The sequence below is a fragment of the Sinocyclocheilus grahami genome, unplaced genomic scaffold (genome assembly GCF_001515645.1).
Source record: "Sinocyclocheilus grahami isolate Dianchi unplaced genomic scaffold, SAMN03320097.WGS_v1.1 scaffold539.1, whole genome shotgun sequence".
Lineage (NCBI taxonomy): Eukaryota > Metazoa > Chordata > Actinopteri > Cypriniformes > Cyprinidae > Sinocyclocheilus > Sinocyclocheilus grahami.
The window spans coordinates 105,328-123,277 of record NW_015505718.1 but is presented as its reverse complement, the minus strand read 5'-3'; the positions used below and the strand labels follow the sequence as shown (position 1 = coordinate 123,277).

The window sequence follows — 17,950 nt, the reverse complement described above, 5'->3', positions numbered from 1 at the left end:
TATATATATATATATATATATATATATATATATATATATATATATATATATTAGGGGTGTAACGATTCACACGTTTTATCGATGCATCGATTACAAACCCTGACGATGCATATGCATCGATCTTGAAACATGACTTTTGAATCGTGAATCGCCGATTTCGGACAGTAATTGATTTAAAACGCTAAGAATCGAATGAATCGCGATTTATATAGCGTTTACATTTTCATCAGAGATTGTGGAGAGAATAGTGACTTACGTCCAGATGTCATTCAATTATTCTGTTCAGCGTGTTTTTGGCTTAAAAGCAAGAGTGTTTTATAATAGACGCTGGCTGAAGGTGGTCAGAGGTTTAGCGATTCTGAATGGATCCATATAGTAGGTTTAGTGGTCTTTGGCGTCTCCCTGTGGTACTGTTTGGTATCGCAGATTGACTTGTGCTAATTTGTATTGAAAACTTTTATTTAATTATTGATTGATTGTGGCACTATACATACATTGTGAATTATAAAAAATGGTACCGTTGTTGCACCCAATTCTGACCCCCTGCCAGACCCTCCTCCCCCAGTATTGGTAGGTTTAGGAGTAGGTGTGGGGGAGGGGTTAGGATTAGCCAATCAGGTAGCGAATTGAACGAGGGGGGTAATAATTTGGCAGGGGGTCAAAATTGGGCACAACACCGGCACTTCTTTTTTCCCACTTCAAGCACTGGGTACACCTGATGGTTAAAAGTGAAAATATGAGAAATTATGACTAGTAACACAATCTAACAATACATCTTAACTTTTCCATAGCATGTATAAACATCTGTTTTACGTGAAGTCCATCAATCTGTTTGAAGACCAGCTGTAGACCTTGAGAAGATCCTGGTGCTTGCCTATCTGTTTGACTGTGAGGCGGGATCACGCGGTTTCTCAAGAAAGCGTTTTTCCAGTCAGACATGTGCGGAGTTTCTTCACAACTATTAATCAACAAGGGAACGTTTCTTAACGGGTTAGTTCACCCAAAAATGAAAATTCTGTCATTAATTACTCACCCTCCTGCTGTTGGAAACCGTAAGACCTTCGTTCATCTTCGGAACACAATTTAAGATCACGAGTCGCGTTCACGACAGTACCATGACGGGAGCGTGTGGCGACGCTGACCCAGATTAGGGTTGTGATGGTGAGGAAATTTTCCCACGGGGGTCAAAATTGGGCACAACACCGGCACTTCTTTTTTCCCACTTCAAGCACTGGGTACACCTGATGGTTAAAAGTGAAAATATGAGAAATTATGACTAGTAACACAATCTAACAATACATCTTAACTTTTCCATAGCATGTATAAACATCTGTTTTACGTGAAGTCCATCAATCTGTTTGAAGACCAGCTGTAGACCTTGAGAAGATCCTGGTGCTTGCCTATCTGTTTGACTGTGAGGCGGGATCACGCGGTTTCTCAAGAAAGCGTTTTTCCAGTCAGACATGTGCGGAGTTTCTTCACAACTATTAATCAACAAGGGAACGTTTCTTAACGGGTTAGTTCACCCAAAAATGAAAATTCTGTCATTAATTACTCACCCTCCTGCTGTTGGAAACCGTAAGACCTTCGTTCATCTTCGGAACACAATTTAAGATCACGAGTCGCGTTCACGACAGTACCATGACGGGAGCGTGTGGCGACGCTGACCCAGATTAGGGTTGTGATGGTGAGGAAATTTTCCCACCGGTTAATCGACGTGTGACAACACCGGTAATACCGGTATCACCGGTATAAATTTTATAACAAAATTTTACGTTCACTTTCAAATAGCGGCAATTCGAAGTAAAGCAATTGTTCGTTTGAATTTTTCCTCTTTTCCTCGCTTTCCTTCGCTTTTAAATAGCTTAAAAGCGCCGTGCGCATTTTACTTTCACTTTCGAATTAGCGGCAGTTACTTGAAAGCAACGTCAAACTCATTTTAGCGTGTATATAAAATAGAGATGCACCGATACCGATACTAAAATTAAAACGACGGTGGGGGTCGGTGACGCGGTGGGCAAGTGACGTAACCAGTTTTGCGGCTTAACACCGGTATCACCATCAGCACCGTCTATCGCGGCAAGCCAAACCCAGATCCGGCGTAATGACGTCATCACGCCGGATCTGGGTCAGCGCTGGCGCCGCCACACGCTCGCATCATGGTACTGTCGTGAACGCGCGTCCGCAAGTTCAAAGCGTTATTTTTGTTTTCTTTGCACAAAAAAGTATTCTCGTAGCTTCGTAACTTTACAGTTGAACCACTGATGTTACATGGAGTACTTTGTCGATCATCTTGGTACTTTTCTGGACCTTGAACGTGGTAGTTACCTTGCTGTCTATGGGAGGGTCAGAGAGCCCTCAGATTTCATCAAAAATATCTTAACTTGTGTTCCGAAGATGAACGAAGGTCTTACGGGTTTGGAACAACACGAGGGTGAGTAATTAATGACAGAATTTTCATTTTTGGGTGAACTATCCCTTTAAAAGGGGTCGGTCAGTGAGGGTTAATGTCCCCTGGCAAACATCCCTGAAAACGCCAAAAAGCTTCACATGTTGTTAAATCATTCCCGTAGGCGAAGTGAAGTGCTTGTTACTTAATTAAAATCAAATCCGGAATATTGACGAAATGCGAAGCTAAATCACGCAGAGACTTTTTAGGCTGCTCATTAATTTCAGTCTCTGCAGTACACAACTCTCTTTCTTTTCTCCTGCTAACGCATGTCGCATGTAACTAGGCTAATTTTACACAATAACTATTTCTGACAGGCTCTACGCACTGTTACTTTCATAATAATAATAACTTACATATAATGAAAATGCGGGCTCAGCTAGTTGTCAGGAAGGGAATCTCTCTGTAGTGGTTGCCATGGCGTCTGTCAGCCGTTGCCAGGGTGAGTTAAAGAGCATTTTGTCGCTGAAAAGTGCAGGGCTGCCATATACCGCCACCGTGTGGCTCGATGGTGCTTTGATCCAAGTTCTGTTTCGCACTGCGAATATTTGTACGGTTTTATTTTTTCATTTTTTTCTCATGTCTATATGTCAGGTATTGATGCCCGGTTTAAAACCAAGTCTGCTTATATTAAGTATAACTGTGAGAGCAGAATACGAGGATATTTGAAAGAGGTGTGACAAACGGCACTGAAATATTGAAGATATTTATTTTATTTAGTGGAGTTTATCATTTATTTCATGCAGCAAAGGAGGCCTGCCGCTATTCTGAAGGAGATGTATTGTTCACTGTCTGTAGGTTGATGGATATACGCAGACTATTCCAAATGCCAAGACAAAAAGTGAATATAAAAAGGTGGTGGAGATCCCGGCAGAGAAGCTGAAGGCTGCACGGTATAATGGCACCTATGTCGACAGATCGGAGAGGGACATCCACAGGCTCTGCACTCAAGAGGGCTGGTTCACCTGCCAGGTGTCATTTCTAATGAGTCTTATTTAGTTCATTATAGCATCATTTTTCTTTGAAGGAAAAAATAAAACATCTGTCAATCACTGCTTTGTCAGTAGTTCCTGTTTGTGTAAGATTCTAAAAGCCTTTTGCGCTAACAGGGTGCCTTTGATGAGAACCATGCGCATTTCTTCACTCAATAAACCCGTACTGGAGCCTGGAATCTGGACCACCTGTGAGTAGTAAATCTCAAATGTAAATGTTCAAATAAAAACGCATTTAAGTACACGTAAATCTTGATGTACATTTCAAAATATCTGTATTTAGCCATTCTGATAAAGATAACATTTTAAAATACATTTTAGGGATAAGGAATAACATTCTGAAATCATAGAGCTGGTGTTTTTTAGGATAGAAAAGAAAAGGACTGTCATCCCCACATTCGCTGAGGCACTGAAGGGCAATAAGAGCGGCGATATAAACATGGATTATTTCTACAAACTGCTATTCACAAGGGAAAATCTCAAGCTCGTTCATATCGTCTGCCACAAGAAAGGGGCCCATGAGCTCAGCTGTGACTCCCGAAAAATCTACAAACGGGTCAGGAGGGTCACTGCTGTGTGTGTACACTTTGGATGGGTTAAATGCAGAGCACTAATTCCAAATATGGATCACCATACTTGGTCACATGTCACTTCACTTTAAAGGAGGACTGTGAAATGAAAGCACATCCATAATCCTCTTATGAAATATGCAGTTTAGGCCTGGGACACACTAGACGATTTTCAAATCTGAAACGATTTTAAAACCATGGGAGACCACAGACATGAAGATTTGTAGCCTTATAATCCTCTGAACGCACACACTAGATGATTTGACCAGACCGCGAGACCACACACTTGTCGATTGTAGGAATGATTTCACAGTGACACGAGATCTCGTGAGGAGAGAAGAAAAACAAATAGAGGACAATCAACGTTATCAGCTGGCTCTCCTGATGCGCGTTATGTTTCACAGTGAAAAGAATATGGGTGATTTATTCTGCTTTCATGGCATGTTTGTGGCTGCCAAGTTTCAGCTATAGAAGCACGCAACATCCGGTAGGTGACGCTTGCTCGCTCTCATTGGCTATCGCGGGTATCACGTCAGAGGCAGCCCATCAAGAGTCATAAATATCAAACATGTTTGATATTTACGATTCGAGTTCGGGGACACTCCGTCTCGATCAGGAGCAGATAAATAATCGTAATGACACCACACAATGGAGGATTTGTTGGACAAAAAAATCGCTTGCGACAAGCTGCGAATCGGGCCACATCCTCTGATCGTTCGGGGGTGCAAATCGGCCTTAAAATCGTCTAGTGTGCAGCCAGCCTTATGCCTTGTCCAAATACCTACACTTGTGGTCTTTGCACATGACCACTTGACTACTTGTATGTATTTCCTGTATTTAGCCCAAGTGTTCAAGTGAGGATGAAGACCACAAGTGTGTCTCGAACTTTTCATTACCTGATGGGACACACTTCTAGTGTTGTAAAAACGCAAGTGTTTACATAGCTTTATTTAGATTTTAAATACTTTGCATTTTAAAATCAACTTCTAAATGTCTGTTCAGTAGTCCCTATAACATGACAATTTTAATTTGTGGTGCTTCAAATTAAGTGATAAAAAGCAGTTGAAAATGTTGTACAAAATAAATATCACCACTACTCATCTTTGCACCAATAAAACGTAAAAACACTGTTTTTCTACCAAATTATATGTATTATCTAATTATTATATTAATATTTAACTTGCATTGGAAAGGTTTCCGTGACCTCTCGGCAAAAAGTCTCACGATTTCTTTCCAGAACGTGATGCATGATGGGATACACTAAGCCTCGAATAGCACTCCGGAGCGGTATTCGAGATAGTGTGGATTTAGTGTGCGTTAAGGGCACTGCGCTCTGGCGTTTTTAAGACCTAGGACAGTCGCGCGCACACGCTCTCAAGTGGCTAAGACTGCAAGTGTGGGTATTTGGACAAGGGGTGAGTGTGAAAGTTTCAGCTTTGGTGAATCACAAGCACTGATGCAAGTACTGAGGTCCTCAGGGCCATTTGATCTTATTAAGAGGTTATATTGTGCTTCAGGTACACACATTTTTAATTGTAACTTTTAGTTTCAGTTATATACCAATTTTTGTACCAAAGAACCATTTCTGTTTAAATTATGTGAAAACATTTTTCAGGGTTTTATAACTGTGACCGATTTTATATTAAAATTTGTATTGGTTTATTTTAAGCACCAAATGTCTTTGAAAAGAGTGTTCCATGTGTAGGAACAGGGCATCTTGTACAGTTAATGTTCGTAGTACTTCCATCAACAAACAATAGCCTTATTTACTGTACAAAATATACTCAAGCCTTTATTGAAAAAGATGTTTTCCAAAGCTGTTAATGAGGTTTATTTTCTCTGGACGGAGTATTGTAGCTTTCACATGATAATACACGGATGATTTGCCATTAAATATGTTCACAAAAATTGTATGTCATATACATACAAAGCATTTGGTAGCAAAAAAAAAAATTAGCAATTGGTTTATCACTTCAATAGAAAAATATAAACTTTCTACAATTTTTACCTCATAATTTGTACAGAGTAGAAGAGAAACTGCATTTTAAAATGTTACATCTTTGAGCCACTCGTGAAGTTAGTGCAAATTCTGTTCAATAAGATTATACAAATATCATCATATACAGACAAATCTAATTTCTGGTGAAGCCACATGCATAATACAGTTTGAAATTGTTGGTTTAAAATGACAACTTTTCATATCTAACAATAATAGCCTCTTAATCTGAGATACTAACCAATATAAAGATCTTTACATCATAAACATATCAAAGAACAAAATAGCTACATGCTTTAATTTTAATTTATACAGCACCAAATCTGAAGTATTAAGTGTTTTTTTTCCCAAAACAAATCTATTCATTCTCAACAAAGAATGTTTAAAAGTGCCAAATTCATAATGTCCAAGCTAATGTTCAAATTGCTTTCAAAGTCTAAACAGCAAATTTGAGGCACTTGACTGATAAAACTGTATTTGTTGATTTCAGAGCACATTAGTAAAGGACTAGTGGTAGAAAACCCAGTGTACAGAAAGTTACAGAAATTATAGCTTTCTTTCAGCACAAACCCTAATAACATGATGGTTTTAGCTCGCACAAAACCCTCTTAATGTACATTCGTTTAGTGTGGCACATATATAATGTTCTTAAGTTTATAATTAGGGATGCACTAATAAAAATTTTTGCCCTAGTTGATGTACCTCATTAAAACTGATAAATCAACGCAGTGCATCTCAGTGTAGCTCAAATGTTAAGAAGGCTTTCGGAATAAAATAGCTTGCTTTAAAACAATCAAGTCAATTTTACCAGCATAAAACTCCTTCCCTGTCAGTGGCAGACAGATTGAGTGACTGTGAGAGGAATTGTGTCCTCATAGCTGCTCGTCTTCACTGTCCTCTTTGGCATAGTAATGCATGCTCCTGTACTCTCTTCGACTCATTCTCTTGCTTCCTGGGGTTCTGCTTGGGGAATCCTGCAACAAATCAGGTCAGTCTCTTTTAAAACAAAGCCACATTCACACATTAAAACTGCATTAATTAATATAGTTGGCTATTGAGTTTATGCATCACGAAATCAGACACCTGCTGCGCTTTGACACCCAATTAAGCATCAACAGGCATTCATTGCAATAATCCTACATGATCTTGTATTAACCTCAATATTTTAGGATTACTGTGTGCAAACAAAGACATCTGGCTGTATGTTATTTATCTGGAAGCTTAACTTAGACCAGAGTTATGTTTCTGGGGCAAAGGGCCATGAAAGTTCACATCCTGCATGGGCCGTCAACTGATATTTAAAGCATTTAATTCCATTTTTTTAAAGCTAATGTATTTCTTCTTTTATATCCCAATTAAATAAAACTACATGTCTTTTCTAAAAACAAACAAAAATGTTTTTTTCCTCCATTACTGTTATAACAATGGGGTCAAATATAGATTCAAAAGAAAGTAGCAAGCAATAAAGTAAAAAAATAAATAAGTAATATTGATAAAATCAGTTGTGTAGGGGGGACTTTTAATTCATGTAACTTTGAAATCTACAATTGTGTGTGTGTGTGCGCGTGTATGCATATATATATATATATAGCTCCTATGTGTAGGTTTAGTAATTTCACTTTAATGGCTATCAATAATCAATGGGTTATTTTCATTGCCATAAAAGTGAAATAACTGAACATAAACATAGGAGCCTGATAAACTGCTCATTTCATAAGAAAATTTCAAACGGCACTTAAGAGGCTTTTGCATCTGAACTCTTCACATATATATAAATTTTATATTATCATTAAATATCATTTTTATTTTTTCTCTTTTTATATTCAAAACTGGGCAACGAGTTTCTTAACTGACATGTATTATAACTGATCCATGAGACATTTCAATTAATAATAAATTAACACTTTACTATATATCGATTTGATACTATAGAATCAATGGGTTATTTTCATTGCCATAAAAGTGAAATAACTGAACATAAACATAGGAGCCTGATAAACTGCTCATTTCATAAGAAAATTTCAAACGGCACTTAAGAGGCTTTTGCATCTGAACTCTTCACATATATATTAATTTTATATTATCATTAAATATAATTTTTATTTTTTCTCTTTTTATATTCAAAACTGGGCAACGAGTTTATTAACTGACATGTATCATAACTAATCCATGAGACATTTCAATTAATAATAAATTAACACTTTACTATATATCGATTTGATACTATAGCATAGAGCCTCTACACAGACGTAAAGCTCTGGTCACGTGACCATTTCCACTAGACGGGTAAAAATGTTCACATGAAATTGTAACTGTTTGTACATGAAATTATATTTTCTAAATACATCAGTTCTTTTTAGAACCTTGAAAGTCAAACGTAATTGCTGGTCACAGCTCGGAATTAAGTTCACACAGCGCTATTTTGCTGCATTTCTGCACTGATACCGAATCATAACAACATGTGTTCTGAATCAGTTCAGCTTACCTGAACAACATCCATGTTCCCAAAGAACTGCTCCACTGGGAAAATGTGATTGCTGTCCTCGTCGAAGAAAATGCTCGGGTCCTCTCGCGTTTGGGGACTGTGAATTACGGTCTGGTCCATCTTCGCCTCTGCAGAGCCGCTTGTCAAAGCAGTGCACTTGGCGGCAGAGTTCTCCTTACCGCGCCGTTCAGCCGGAGTCTTTTTCCCGGGCTTCATTTTGACGTTTTCATTCATGGTCGCGCTGGAGTTCTCCTCTACTTCGCCGTGAAACGGTCTCTTTGGCAGACGCTTGGCCTCGCCGCCGTCGCCAGCCATCTGCTGCACTGCGCTCGCGATATCAGACGCCGATCTCTGCATCAAACCGCGCAGAACCCTCCTCCGCACAGCCTTCTGTGGATAAAAGACCAGTAATAATTGTATACATGTAAACAATAAAATATCAGCGCGGTTTTAGACGTGGCTGATACATCGTGAGAAAGCTTGTTACATTGTAGCGCTTTACTGTAGCCGACAGAAGGAAACTGCGGGGAGGAGAGGGCTGGGTAGACTGACACTGACCTTGACTGAACTTTTCACACCAGGCGCGTTTAAAGAGACCGTGCCGCGCACTCGCAGTCTGTGGCTCCCATCGACAATCTGAAACAAGAGAGCACAGCTTATGAGGAACACTGTATGATCACAAATACATACGTTTTCCCGTCACAAATTACGTTTGTGCTACTGAGTGGCGTTTCGTTAGAACAAAGATTTAGACTTTTGTTCACTCCCATCCTAAGACACGTTTTTTTGTTTAATGAGGTCCCTTTTTTTGCTTTTCTGCCTGAAAAGACCGACTACAGCACTTATCGAATATGCCTTTTAATAAACTAGCCATCATTCGTGAACAAACCAAATGAATGAATCATTTAGTTCGTGAACAAACTGAATGAACTGGGACAAAAATGTGAACCAGTCTAGTTCGCAACCAGGAGAGAAGGGGTGCGCAATGAACATGTAAAACTTAAAAGATACGATTTTCGACTCGTAAACGGATCTTTCTATTAAACTGATTCAAAAGATTCGACTCACTAAATGATTCAAAATCCCCAACCACTATGCTGGAAAAAAAGTTAACAAACTTACGTTTATAAAACAACCCGTGAAAAACAACTTGATTATAATACTACAAGACAAGGCACCAAGCTCAAAGCGAGACTCTTGCCAAAACGGTGAATTGCTTTTCATCGGGTCAAGAGAGCAGCTGTTGACTTTATAACTCTGCAGAGCCTGCCGTTTCACAGCTAGCTACAGACTTTAAACAGGTCTATTAAATGTGCATTCGCCACATCGCAGCCAGACAGTGACAAGACAGCCAGGGAAGGGGGTACACAAGTTTGGAATGCTCTTGTCAAGTCCACTGAAATATAACTTGCTAAGAAGAAGTGTCATTATAGAGGTAATCATTTAGTTCGTGAACAAACTGAATGAACTGGGACAAAAATGTGAACCAGTCTAGTTCGCAACCAGGAGAGAAGGGGTGCGCAATGAACATGTAAAACTTAAAAGATACGATTTTCGACTCGTAAACGGATACGGATTCGTAAACGGATCTTTCTATTAAACTGATTCAAAAGATTCGACTCACTAAATGATTCAAAATCCCCAACCACTATGCTGGAAAAAAAGTTAACAAACTTACGTTTATAAAACAACCCGTGAAAAACAACTTGATTATAATTCTACAAGACAAGGCACCAAGCTCAAAGCGAGACTCTTGCCAAAACGGTGAATTAACGTTGTTTTAGTGGCCTATCCTAATAAACGAAATTTCACACTGAAAGGTGTTTTTTCAATTTGCATGTGTTTTCTTAAGTTGCAGCGCGTTGAGCTCTCTCGGCCACCGTACAATCTCATTTCATATGCAGTAGCCTACTATGTGTCGTGGCGTAGCCGTAGCCTATTGTAAATTCTGAGAATCATGCCGTTAAATTCGTGTTGACTGACTCTAATGCTATGAACCACACGGTGGAGCTCAATACTAAAATTATGAGTTTAGTGCTAATCAACTTCTTGACATCTTCGAGCATCTTTCTGAGTGTGCTTGTGAGAGGGACGTAAAAAGTGGGTTGCAAACCTTTAAAAATACGAGAAGTTACTTCAACTCCAATATTTACATACATTGAATAAGTAAGTAGCCTAGTTCTCACTCAAACTCCTCTTGGGGACCCTCATTTACTACGCTTGCACAGCTGTCGTTTGTAACCAGAGATCCTGTAGCAGGTAGGTGTCGTTAAGGTGGAGGAGAGAGGAGGGCAGACAGACGATTGTTTTACAGGATGACTGCCTCCCATTTTCAGCAGTTCAACGATGGAACTTGAAGCGAGAAGAACCTGTTGCGACAATTAGTGACGACGGGACAAGAGACTAAAACGAAAGAAAGTGGAGAAGACAGTTTTTAAGCTTTATCAAAATGCCTTTTTATGGACTATTCGCTCATGTTTATATTTCCATAACACTTGGGAAATTAATTACAGCGGACCTGGCTGACTTTTCATGACAAATCCACTGGCCACCCGAATGGACTGCTCTCTGAGGAGCATGTGCGTAATGGAATTCTTCTTTCGAAAGAAAAAGAATTTAAGGACTGCGGTCAGCCTGACTTTGGTTTTTGCCACTTTACTGATGCTTCAGAAGTTAATAACAGTGGACACGAATTTCAAAGATATCAAAGTCGACGTGAAACGCAAATGGTGTGGCCCCACATGTAAAAGCATAAAGGCCATTGAAAATTCATCCAACGGTAATGGCTTGGCGCCGGTGGGACAACCCATGCCAAGAAAATGGGACGTGGATCAAATTCAGTGTCGTGAAAATTCGACGATGAAGACCCAAGCCTGGTTTCGTCGTTTGAGCCCAAAATTTCACGAATTTGTCCTGCACAGACATTGCAGATACTACCCAATGTTGCTGAATCACCCGGAGAAGTGCAGCGGTGATGTGGATGTTCTGGTTGTGGTCAAATCGGTTATCGAAGAGCATGACCGGCGAGAAGCCGTGAGGCAGACCTGGGGAAAGGAGCAAGAAATCCAGGGCTTGAAAATCAAAACACTATTTTTATTAGGCACTCCAGCCACTGGCAAAGACGCGCGAAATTTACAAGCCCTGGTCCAATATGAAGACCGTGCCTACGGGGACATCTTACAGTGGGACTTTATGGACACCTTCTTCAACCTCACCTTAAAGGAGGTGAACTTTCTGAGATGGTTCAACATCTACTGCAGTGGAGTTCCCTTCATCTTCAAAGGGGACGATGACGTTTTTGTCCACACCAAGAACCTGGTGGAACTAATTGGCTTTAGGGTGGAGGAGAACAGGGTGGAAAACCTCATTGTAGGAGACACCATTTTCGAAGCCAAACCGATCAGAAACCGCCAGAGTAAATATTTCATTCCCAAAGAGCTGTATGATAAACGCTATCCACCTTATTTGGGTGGAGGAGGATTTCTCATGTCTTCTCTGGTGGCCAGCAAGCTCTTTGCGGTTTCTGAGAGTGTGGAGCTTTACCCCATTGATGATGTGTTTCTGGGCATGTGCCTTCTGAAGCTGAAGATCGTCCCCGAGCTGCATCTGGCCTTCCGGACATTTGGGATCATTAAGCGTAAAGTGACTCGTCTGAACCGGGAGCCGTGCTTCTTTCGTAGCCTCATCGTGGTGCACAAACTCGTTCCGCAGGAGCTGCTGCAAATGTGGAGGCTTGTTCAGAACGAGGACTTGAACTGCGCCAGACAAGTTGTAATATGATAAGATGAGTATAAAGACAGAGAGCATTTTTTTTTTCAAATGAAGCGTATTTGTAATATTTACAATTAACCTGGTATAGAGCCTCTACACAGACTTAAAGCTCTGGTCACGTGACCATTTCCACTAGACGGGTAAAAATGTTCACATGAAATTGTAACTGTTTGTACATGAAATTATATTTTCTAAATACATCAGTTCTTTTTAGAACCTTGAAAGTCAAACGTAATTGCTGGTCACAGCTCGGAATTAAGTTCACACAGCGCTATTTTGCTGCATTTCTGCACTGATACCGAATCATAACAACATGTGTTCTGAATCAGTTCAGCTTACCTGAACAACATCCATGTTCCCAAAGAACTGCTCCACTGGGAAAATGTGATTGCTGTCCTCGTCGAAGAAAATGCTCGGGTCCTCTCGCGTTTGGGGACTGTGAATTACGGTCTGGTCCATCTTCGCCTCTGCAGAGCCGCTTGTCAAAGCAGTGCACTTGGCGGCAGAGTTCTCCTTACCGCGCCGTTCAGCCGGAGTCTTTTTCCCGGGCTTCATTTTGACGTTTTCATTCATGGTCGCGCTGGAGTTCTCCTCTACTTCGCCGTGAAACGGTCTCTTTGGCAGACGCTTGGCCTCGCCGCCGTCGCCAGCCATCTGCTGCACTGCGCTCGCGATATCAGACGCCGATCTCTGCATCAAACCGCGCAGAACCCTCCTCCGCACAGCCTTCTGTGGATAACAGTCCAGTAATAAATGTATAAATAAATACAATATCAGCGCGGTTTTAGACGTGGCTGATACATCGTGAGAAAGCTTGTTACATTGTAGCGCTTTACTGTAGCCGACAGAAGGAAACTGCGGGGAGGAGAGGGCTGGGTAGACTGACACTGACCTTGACTGAACTTTTCACACCAGGCGCGTTTAAAGAGACAGTGCCGCGCACTCGCAGTCTGTGGCTCCCATCGACAATCTGAAACAAGAGAGCACAGCTTATGAGGAACACTGTATGATCACAAATACATACGTTTTCCCGTCACAAATTACGTTTGTGCTACTGAGTGGCGTTTCGTTAGAACAAAGATTTAGACTTTTGTTCACTCCCATCCTAAGACACGTTTTTTTGTTTAATGAGGTCCCTTTTTTTGCTTTTCTGCCTGAAAAGACCGACTACAGCACTTATCGAATATGCCTTTTAATAAACTAGCCATCATTCGTGAACAAACCAAATGAATGAATCATTTAGTTCGTGAACAAACTGAATGAACTGGGACAAAAATGTGAACCAGTCTAGTTCGCAACCAGGAGAGAAGGGGTGCGCAATGTTCAAAGGGGACGATGACGTTTTTGTCCACACCAAGAACCTGGTGGAACTAATTGGCTTTAGGGTGGAGGAGAACAGGGTGGAAAACCTCATTGTAGGAGACACCATTTTCGAAGCCAAACCGATCAGAAACCGCCAGAGTAAATATTTCATTCCCAAAGAGCTGTATGATAAACGCTATCCACCTTATTTGGGTGGAGGAGGATTTCTCATGTCTTCTCTGGTGGCCAGCAAGCTCTTTGCGGTTTCTGAGAGTGTGGAGCTTTACCCCATTGATGATGTGTTTCTGGGCATGTGCCTTCTGAAGCTGAAGATCGTCCCCGAGCTGCATCTGGCCTTCCGGACATTTGGGATCATTAAGCGTAAAGTGACTCGTCTGAACCGGGAGCCGTGCTTCTTTCGTAGCCTCATCGTGGTGCACAAACTCGTTCCGCAGGAGCTGCTGCAAATGTGGAGGCTTGTTCAGAACGAGGACTTGAACTGCGCCAGACAAGTTGTAATATGATAAGATGAGTATAAAGACAGAGAGCATTTTTTTTTTCAAATGAAGCGTATTTGTAATATTTACAATTAATACAATACGTATTTCATCTTTTCTTTTTGTGATTTTGTAAGGAAAGACGATGATTACTTGCGTTATCAACTGTCAAATGTAATAAATCACAAGTCTTTCAATTATGGTCTTATCATCTACAGGGAACAAATATAAACCCAATCGATACATTTTTGAATATTATATAAGCATATAGACCTTGCTCAACCGTGTTTACTCCAGTGAATATTGGATTTTTTTTCCTCCAAGTATTCTAAACACATACCTTGACTTGGCTAAAAAGATAAAACCCACAGAAAAAAATAAATAATAATATAAATAAATGGAAAAAGATGCCAAATAAACAAGTGTACCTTTATGACAACATGCTCCAATGGCAACAGGCTAATGTAAAAGGTAACATACAAATATGTAACACCCGTTTTGGCCAACAAATAATGGAATTAATTGATTATATATATATTTACATTTAAAACAATAACATTTAAAACTCATGTAAATTGGCCCAACCTGGAAAATGTTTCACTGCAATACCTTCATTATTTATTTGATTCTTGTCTTCATGTATGCTAGTGTGTTTACTGTTTTAATAGCTGTGTGTTAAAGATGATATTGGAATTTTAGAAGGAGAGAATTCAGTGTTAAGAATTGAAGGAGGGTTAAAGCAGGTGTTTAAAACCAACCTTAACCACATGTGTAACTTGACTTTTGACACAAAAAAAAACGTATATAAGCTAATCTACTAAAATCAAACATACATTTAAAATGTATTTCTATGCCAATTATGATGCACCAAACACAGCTAGAAATTCATTAGAATAATTTTTGAATGTCCTAATGGAGACTGTAGCTTTTAAACACCATAAAAGTATGATTAACCCGTTCTAAAAAGTTTAGAATGTGTGATATGCGCTATATTCCACATATTCTAAAGTCACTCTGCACCATACGGTAGCTTTGTGTGAGGAACAGTTTGAAATTGAAGTCATTATTCACTCCTATGGTGCTTACATCTTCAACATAATTTAATAACAACTCAATTGAAATGTTCTCAATGGTGTTCCATGTAAGAAAGTAAGTCATACAAGTTTGAAATGACACGAGGGTGAGTAAATGACATTGATCTGCATCATTTCTGGCGTACCTAAAAAGAAACAACACATGAAAATATAACATACGTTTCAAAGTGAAAACAGTCAAAAGAATGACTGTCTAAAACACAAAATCTTTTTTTTCCCCAAAGTATGGTAGCATACAAAATTATATACACTAACATTTAAATGTTTGGGGTCAGTAAGATTTTTTTGAAGAAATTATTACTTATATTCAGCAAGGGCACAGTAGATTTGTTTAAAAGTGACAGTATAGACATTTATAATGTTACAAAAGATTTCTTTTTTTAAATATATGCGGTTCATTTGAAATTTCTATTCATCAAAGAATCCTGAAATATCTTTCACGATTTCCACAAAAAAAATAAAAATTATTGAGCACCTGCATATTAGAATGATTTCTGAAGGATCATGTGACACTGAAAACTGGAGTAATGACTGCTGAAAATACAGATTTGCCAGCACAGGAAGACATTTAAAAATATATTTATATAGAACAATTATTTTAAATGTGTGATATGCGCTATCTTCCACATATTCTAAAGCCACTCTGCACCATACGGTAGCTTTGTGTGAGGAACAGTTTGAAATTGAAGTCATTATTCACTCCTATGGTGCTTACATCTTCAACATAATTTAATAACAACTCAATTGAAATGTTCTCAATGGTGTTCCATGTAAGAAAGTAAGTCATACAAGTTTGAAATGACACGAGGGTGAGTAAATGACATTGATCTGCATCATTTCATTTGTGAGTGAATAACATTGCATGATAAACACACCACCATCAACATTTCATTTTTCAGATGTGTTGTTTTGGTTTGGTGTTTGTCACAATCAAAAACTTTTACAAAGCTAAATTGTATTTTTACATTATTACATTAGAGTATTTTAACAGATCAAAAAACAAGCATGTGACAAAACTTTATTCAAATACATTTATTAAAACCGCTTCTAACAAGCTACAAAGCAGATATTAGCTTCTGTTGATATCAATGCACATATAGCTGAGGGGTATAAATCTTTTAAATCTTGTTTCATCATATGTCTTAAATTGTCTTCATTGCATGTCTAAGAGCAAACACTTAATCTGTACAGACAACATTAAAGTTATGAACTGTACACCTGAGGAAAATAGAAAGTGGCCAGACTAAGACTGCACCTATAAAGTACTTTCTAATTTGCAGGTAAATTCATGTAGGGTTCCCAAAAAAAGTTTGCAATCATGTCCTTGAGGACTCTGACAGCAAACAGTAGTGCAACATTTTCAGGTACCTCCTCCAGATTACTATGATATGACTCTGCCGTGCTTCTTAATTCTGCTACTATAATGAAAATAAATCCAAATGAAAGCAAACAACAAAAAAAGCTCTACTCCACAAAAAAAGCAATATATGATATATTACCATTATGACCTAAATCCAAATGAAAGCAAACAACAAAAAAGCTCTACTCCACAAAAAAACAATACATGATATTCTACCATTATCACCTATATATTATCTAAATAGTATAAATATGTATACTTTTGACTGAAAAAATAATACTATTGGGTATGTGTCAGTCATCTGTGCAAACAAATTGAGTTTGTCACTTTTAGATCACTCTCTCCACTCTGAAATAACTGTTCAGGTTGACTTATTTAAATCAATAAATAAGTGACAATATATTATAATAAATATTAGACATCTAAGTAATGCCACATGAGTAAATCATGTCTGCAGGGGTTGATTTTTGTCAGTTATATAATGCATGTCTCAGCAGTGAGCTGCACAAGCTACAGACAATGCATTATGTCAGCCATGACACCAGAAAACATTCTTTAAAAAAAACGCCTCTGTGCTGCGATCACTCCCTGAGATTTAAATTGGTTTGTTTTATTCCGGTATAACATACTGTTAAAGCCTATTGGGGTTGTACCTTGAAAATTCCCTCCCTGAAGTCCCTTGACTATCATGTCTCACGTAATTGGAAAACTCTGACTGCATACCTATGTTCAGTCTTCACTATATGCAAATACTTTAAAAAGTGACATTATGGCATTTCAGGCACAAGATTAGCCTGTTCCACTCAAACTGACTTTATGTTGTTTCATATCTTCGGTCTCAATGATTTTATAAGCATAACTGGACTAAAGCATTTCATTTCTAACACAATCAATAGAACAGCACAGTTTGATGCAGATGATACCCAGTGATTTAACACATCACACACTAGACAAAACCATTTACGCGCCAACAAAACAGGCCAAGAGTTTCTCTAATACTGAAGCAAATGCAAAGACCAAACATCTGAAATAATAGTCTAGTAACAGCATCATCATCCCTTATGGCTCTTTATTCTCTCAGCAGTGGCCTCATGTATTGGCAACATCCATTTTCCAAGTCCTGATTCTCTGAGAAGCACCAAGGCAGTTCTGCGACTTGAATTAGCCTTTGCCCTCTTCAAGAAAAACAACATTTTTGTTTGTTTGTTAACTAAATGTTGCAAGGCGAGTGCTTTAAGAAATGTAAGTGCATTATATGAATCAGATACAATAAGAATCTAAGGTTCAAATCTCTTGAACAGAATTTTTGCTTTCTTTTCAAAGGCTACTTTTTATGTTTGGCTATGGTGCTAATGATGCTTTAAAAACCATTAAATATCAAAGTGCTACAATCACAAAATATTCACATGCACCGCACACACTAAACAAACAAGTA

At 38.9% G+C, this 17,950-nt stretch overlaps 4 protein-coding genes, 1 long non-coding RNA gene and 1 pseudogene across 6 annotated transcripts in view; 2 read left to right on the top strand and 4 right to left on the bottom strand.

The window, feature by feature from the left end:
- Positions 1-2,886, bottom strand: part of LOC107555601 (uncharacterized) — a 37,330-nt gene extending 34,444 nt beyond the window's left edge. The window contains exon 1 of the long non-coding RNA XR_001605181.1: positions 2,806-2,886. This is a non-coding gene — a long non-coding RNA (uncharacterized lncRNA). The remainder of the gene's footprint in view (positions 1-2,805) is intronic.
- Positions 2,887-3,036: 150 nt separating this feature from the next.
- On the top strand, positions 3,037-4,175 carry LOC107555583 (DNA fragmentation factor subunit beta-like; annotated as a pseudogene).
- A 1,650-nt stretch (positions 4,176-5,825) lies between these two features.
- LOC107555589 (UPF0688 protein C1orf174 homolog) lies at positions 5,826-9,670 on the bottom strand. Of its 2 annotated transcripts, XM_016238436.1 has the most exons (4): positions 9,614-9,670; positions 9,050-9,127; positions 8,492-8,881; positions 5,826-6,980 (listed from the first exon to the last, which is right to left on the bottom strand). In XM_016238436.1, exons 3-4 carry the CDS (start codon positions 8,846-8,848, stop codon positions 6,879-6,881), a joined length of 459 nt encoding a protein of 152 aa, XP_016093922.1. In that variant the 5' UTR covers positions 8,849-8,881; positions 9,050-9,127; positions 9,614-9,670; the 3' UTR covers positions 5,826-6,878. The 2 variants fall into 2 exon arrangements, with proteins under 2 accessions (XP_016093922.1, XP_016093921.1); XM_016238435.1 differs by lacking the exons at positions 9,050-9,127; positions 9,614-9,670 and adding an exon at positions 8,979-9,032.
- Positions 9,671-11,047: 1,377 nt separating this feature from the next.
- Positions 11,048-12,289, top strand: LOC107555588 (UDP-GlcNAc:betaGal beta-1,3-N-acetylglucosaminyltransferase 7-like). Its single transcript, XM_016238434.1, has one exon. The coding sequence runs from the start codon at positions 11,048-11,050 to the stop codon at positions 12,269-12,271; it is 1,224 nt and encodes a 407-aa protein (XP_016093920.1). The 3' UTR covers positions 12,272-12,289.
- A 303-nt stretch (positions 12,290-12,592) lies between these two features.
- LOC107555582 (UPF0688 protein C1orf174 homolog) lies at positions 12,593-13,295 on the bottom strand (the record flags this gene model as incomplete). Its single annotated transcript, XM_016238428.1, has 2 exons — positions 12,593-12,991; positions 13,155-13,295. Coding segments are annotated over 2 exons (540 nt in total), but the record flags the coding sequence as incomplete, so codon positions are not given.
- Positions 13,296-15,953: 2,658 nt separating this feature from the next.
- cep104 (centrosomal protein 104) overlaps positions 15,954-17,950 on the bottom strand; it is a 38,201-nt gene continuing 36,204 nt past the window's right edge. Inside the window, exon 23 of the mRNA XM_016238458.1 lies at positions 15,954-17,690. Coding sequence (XP_016093944.1) covers positions 17,677-17,690 — 14 coding nt within the window. The 3' untranslated portion in view covers positions 15,954-17,676. The remainder of the gene's footprint in view (positions 17,691-17,950) is intronic.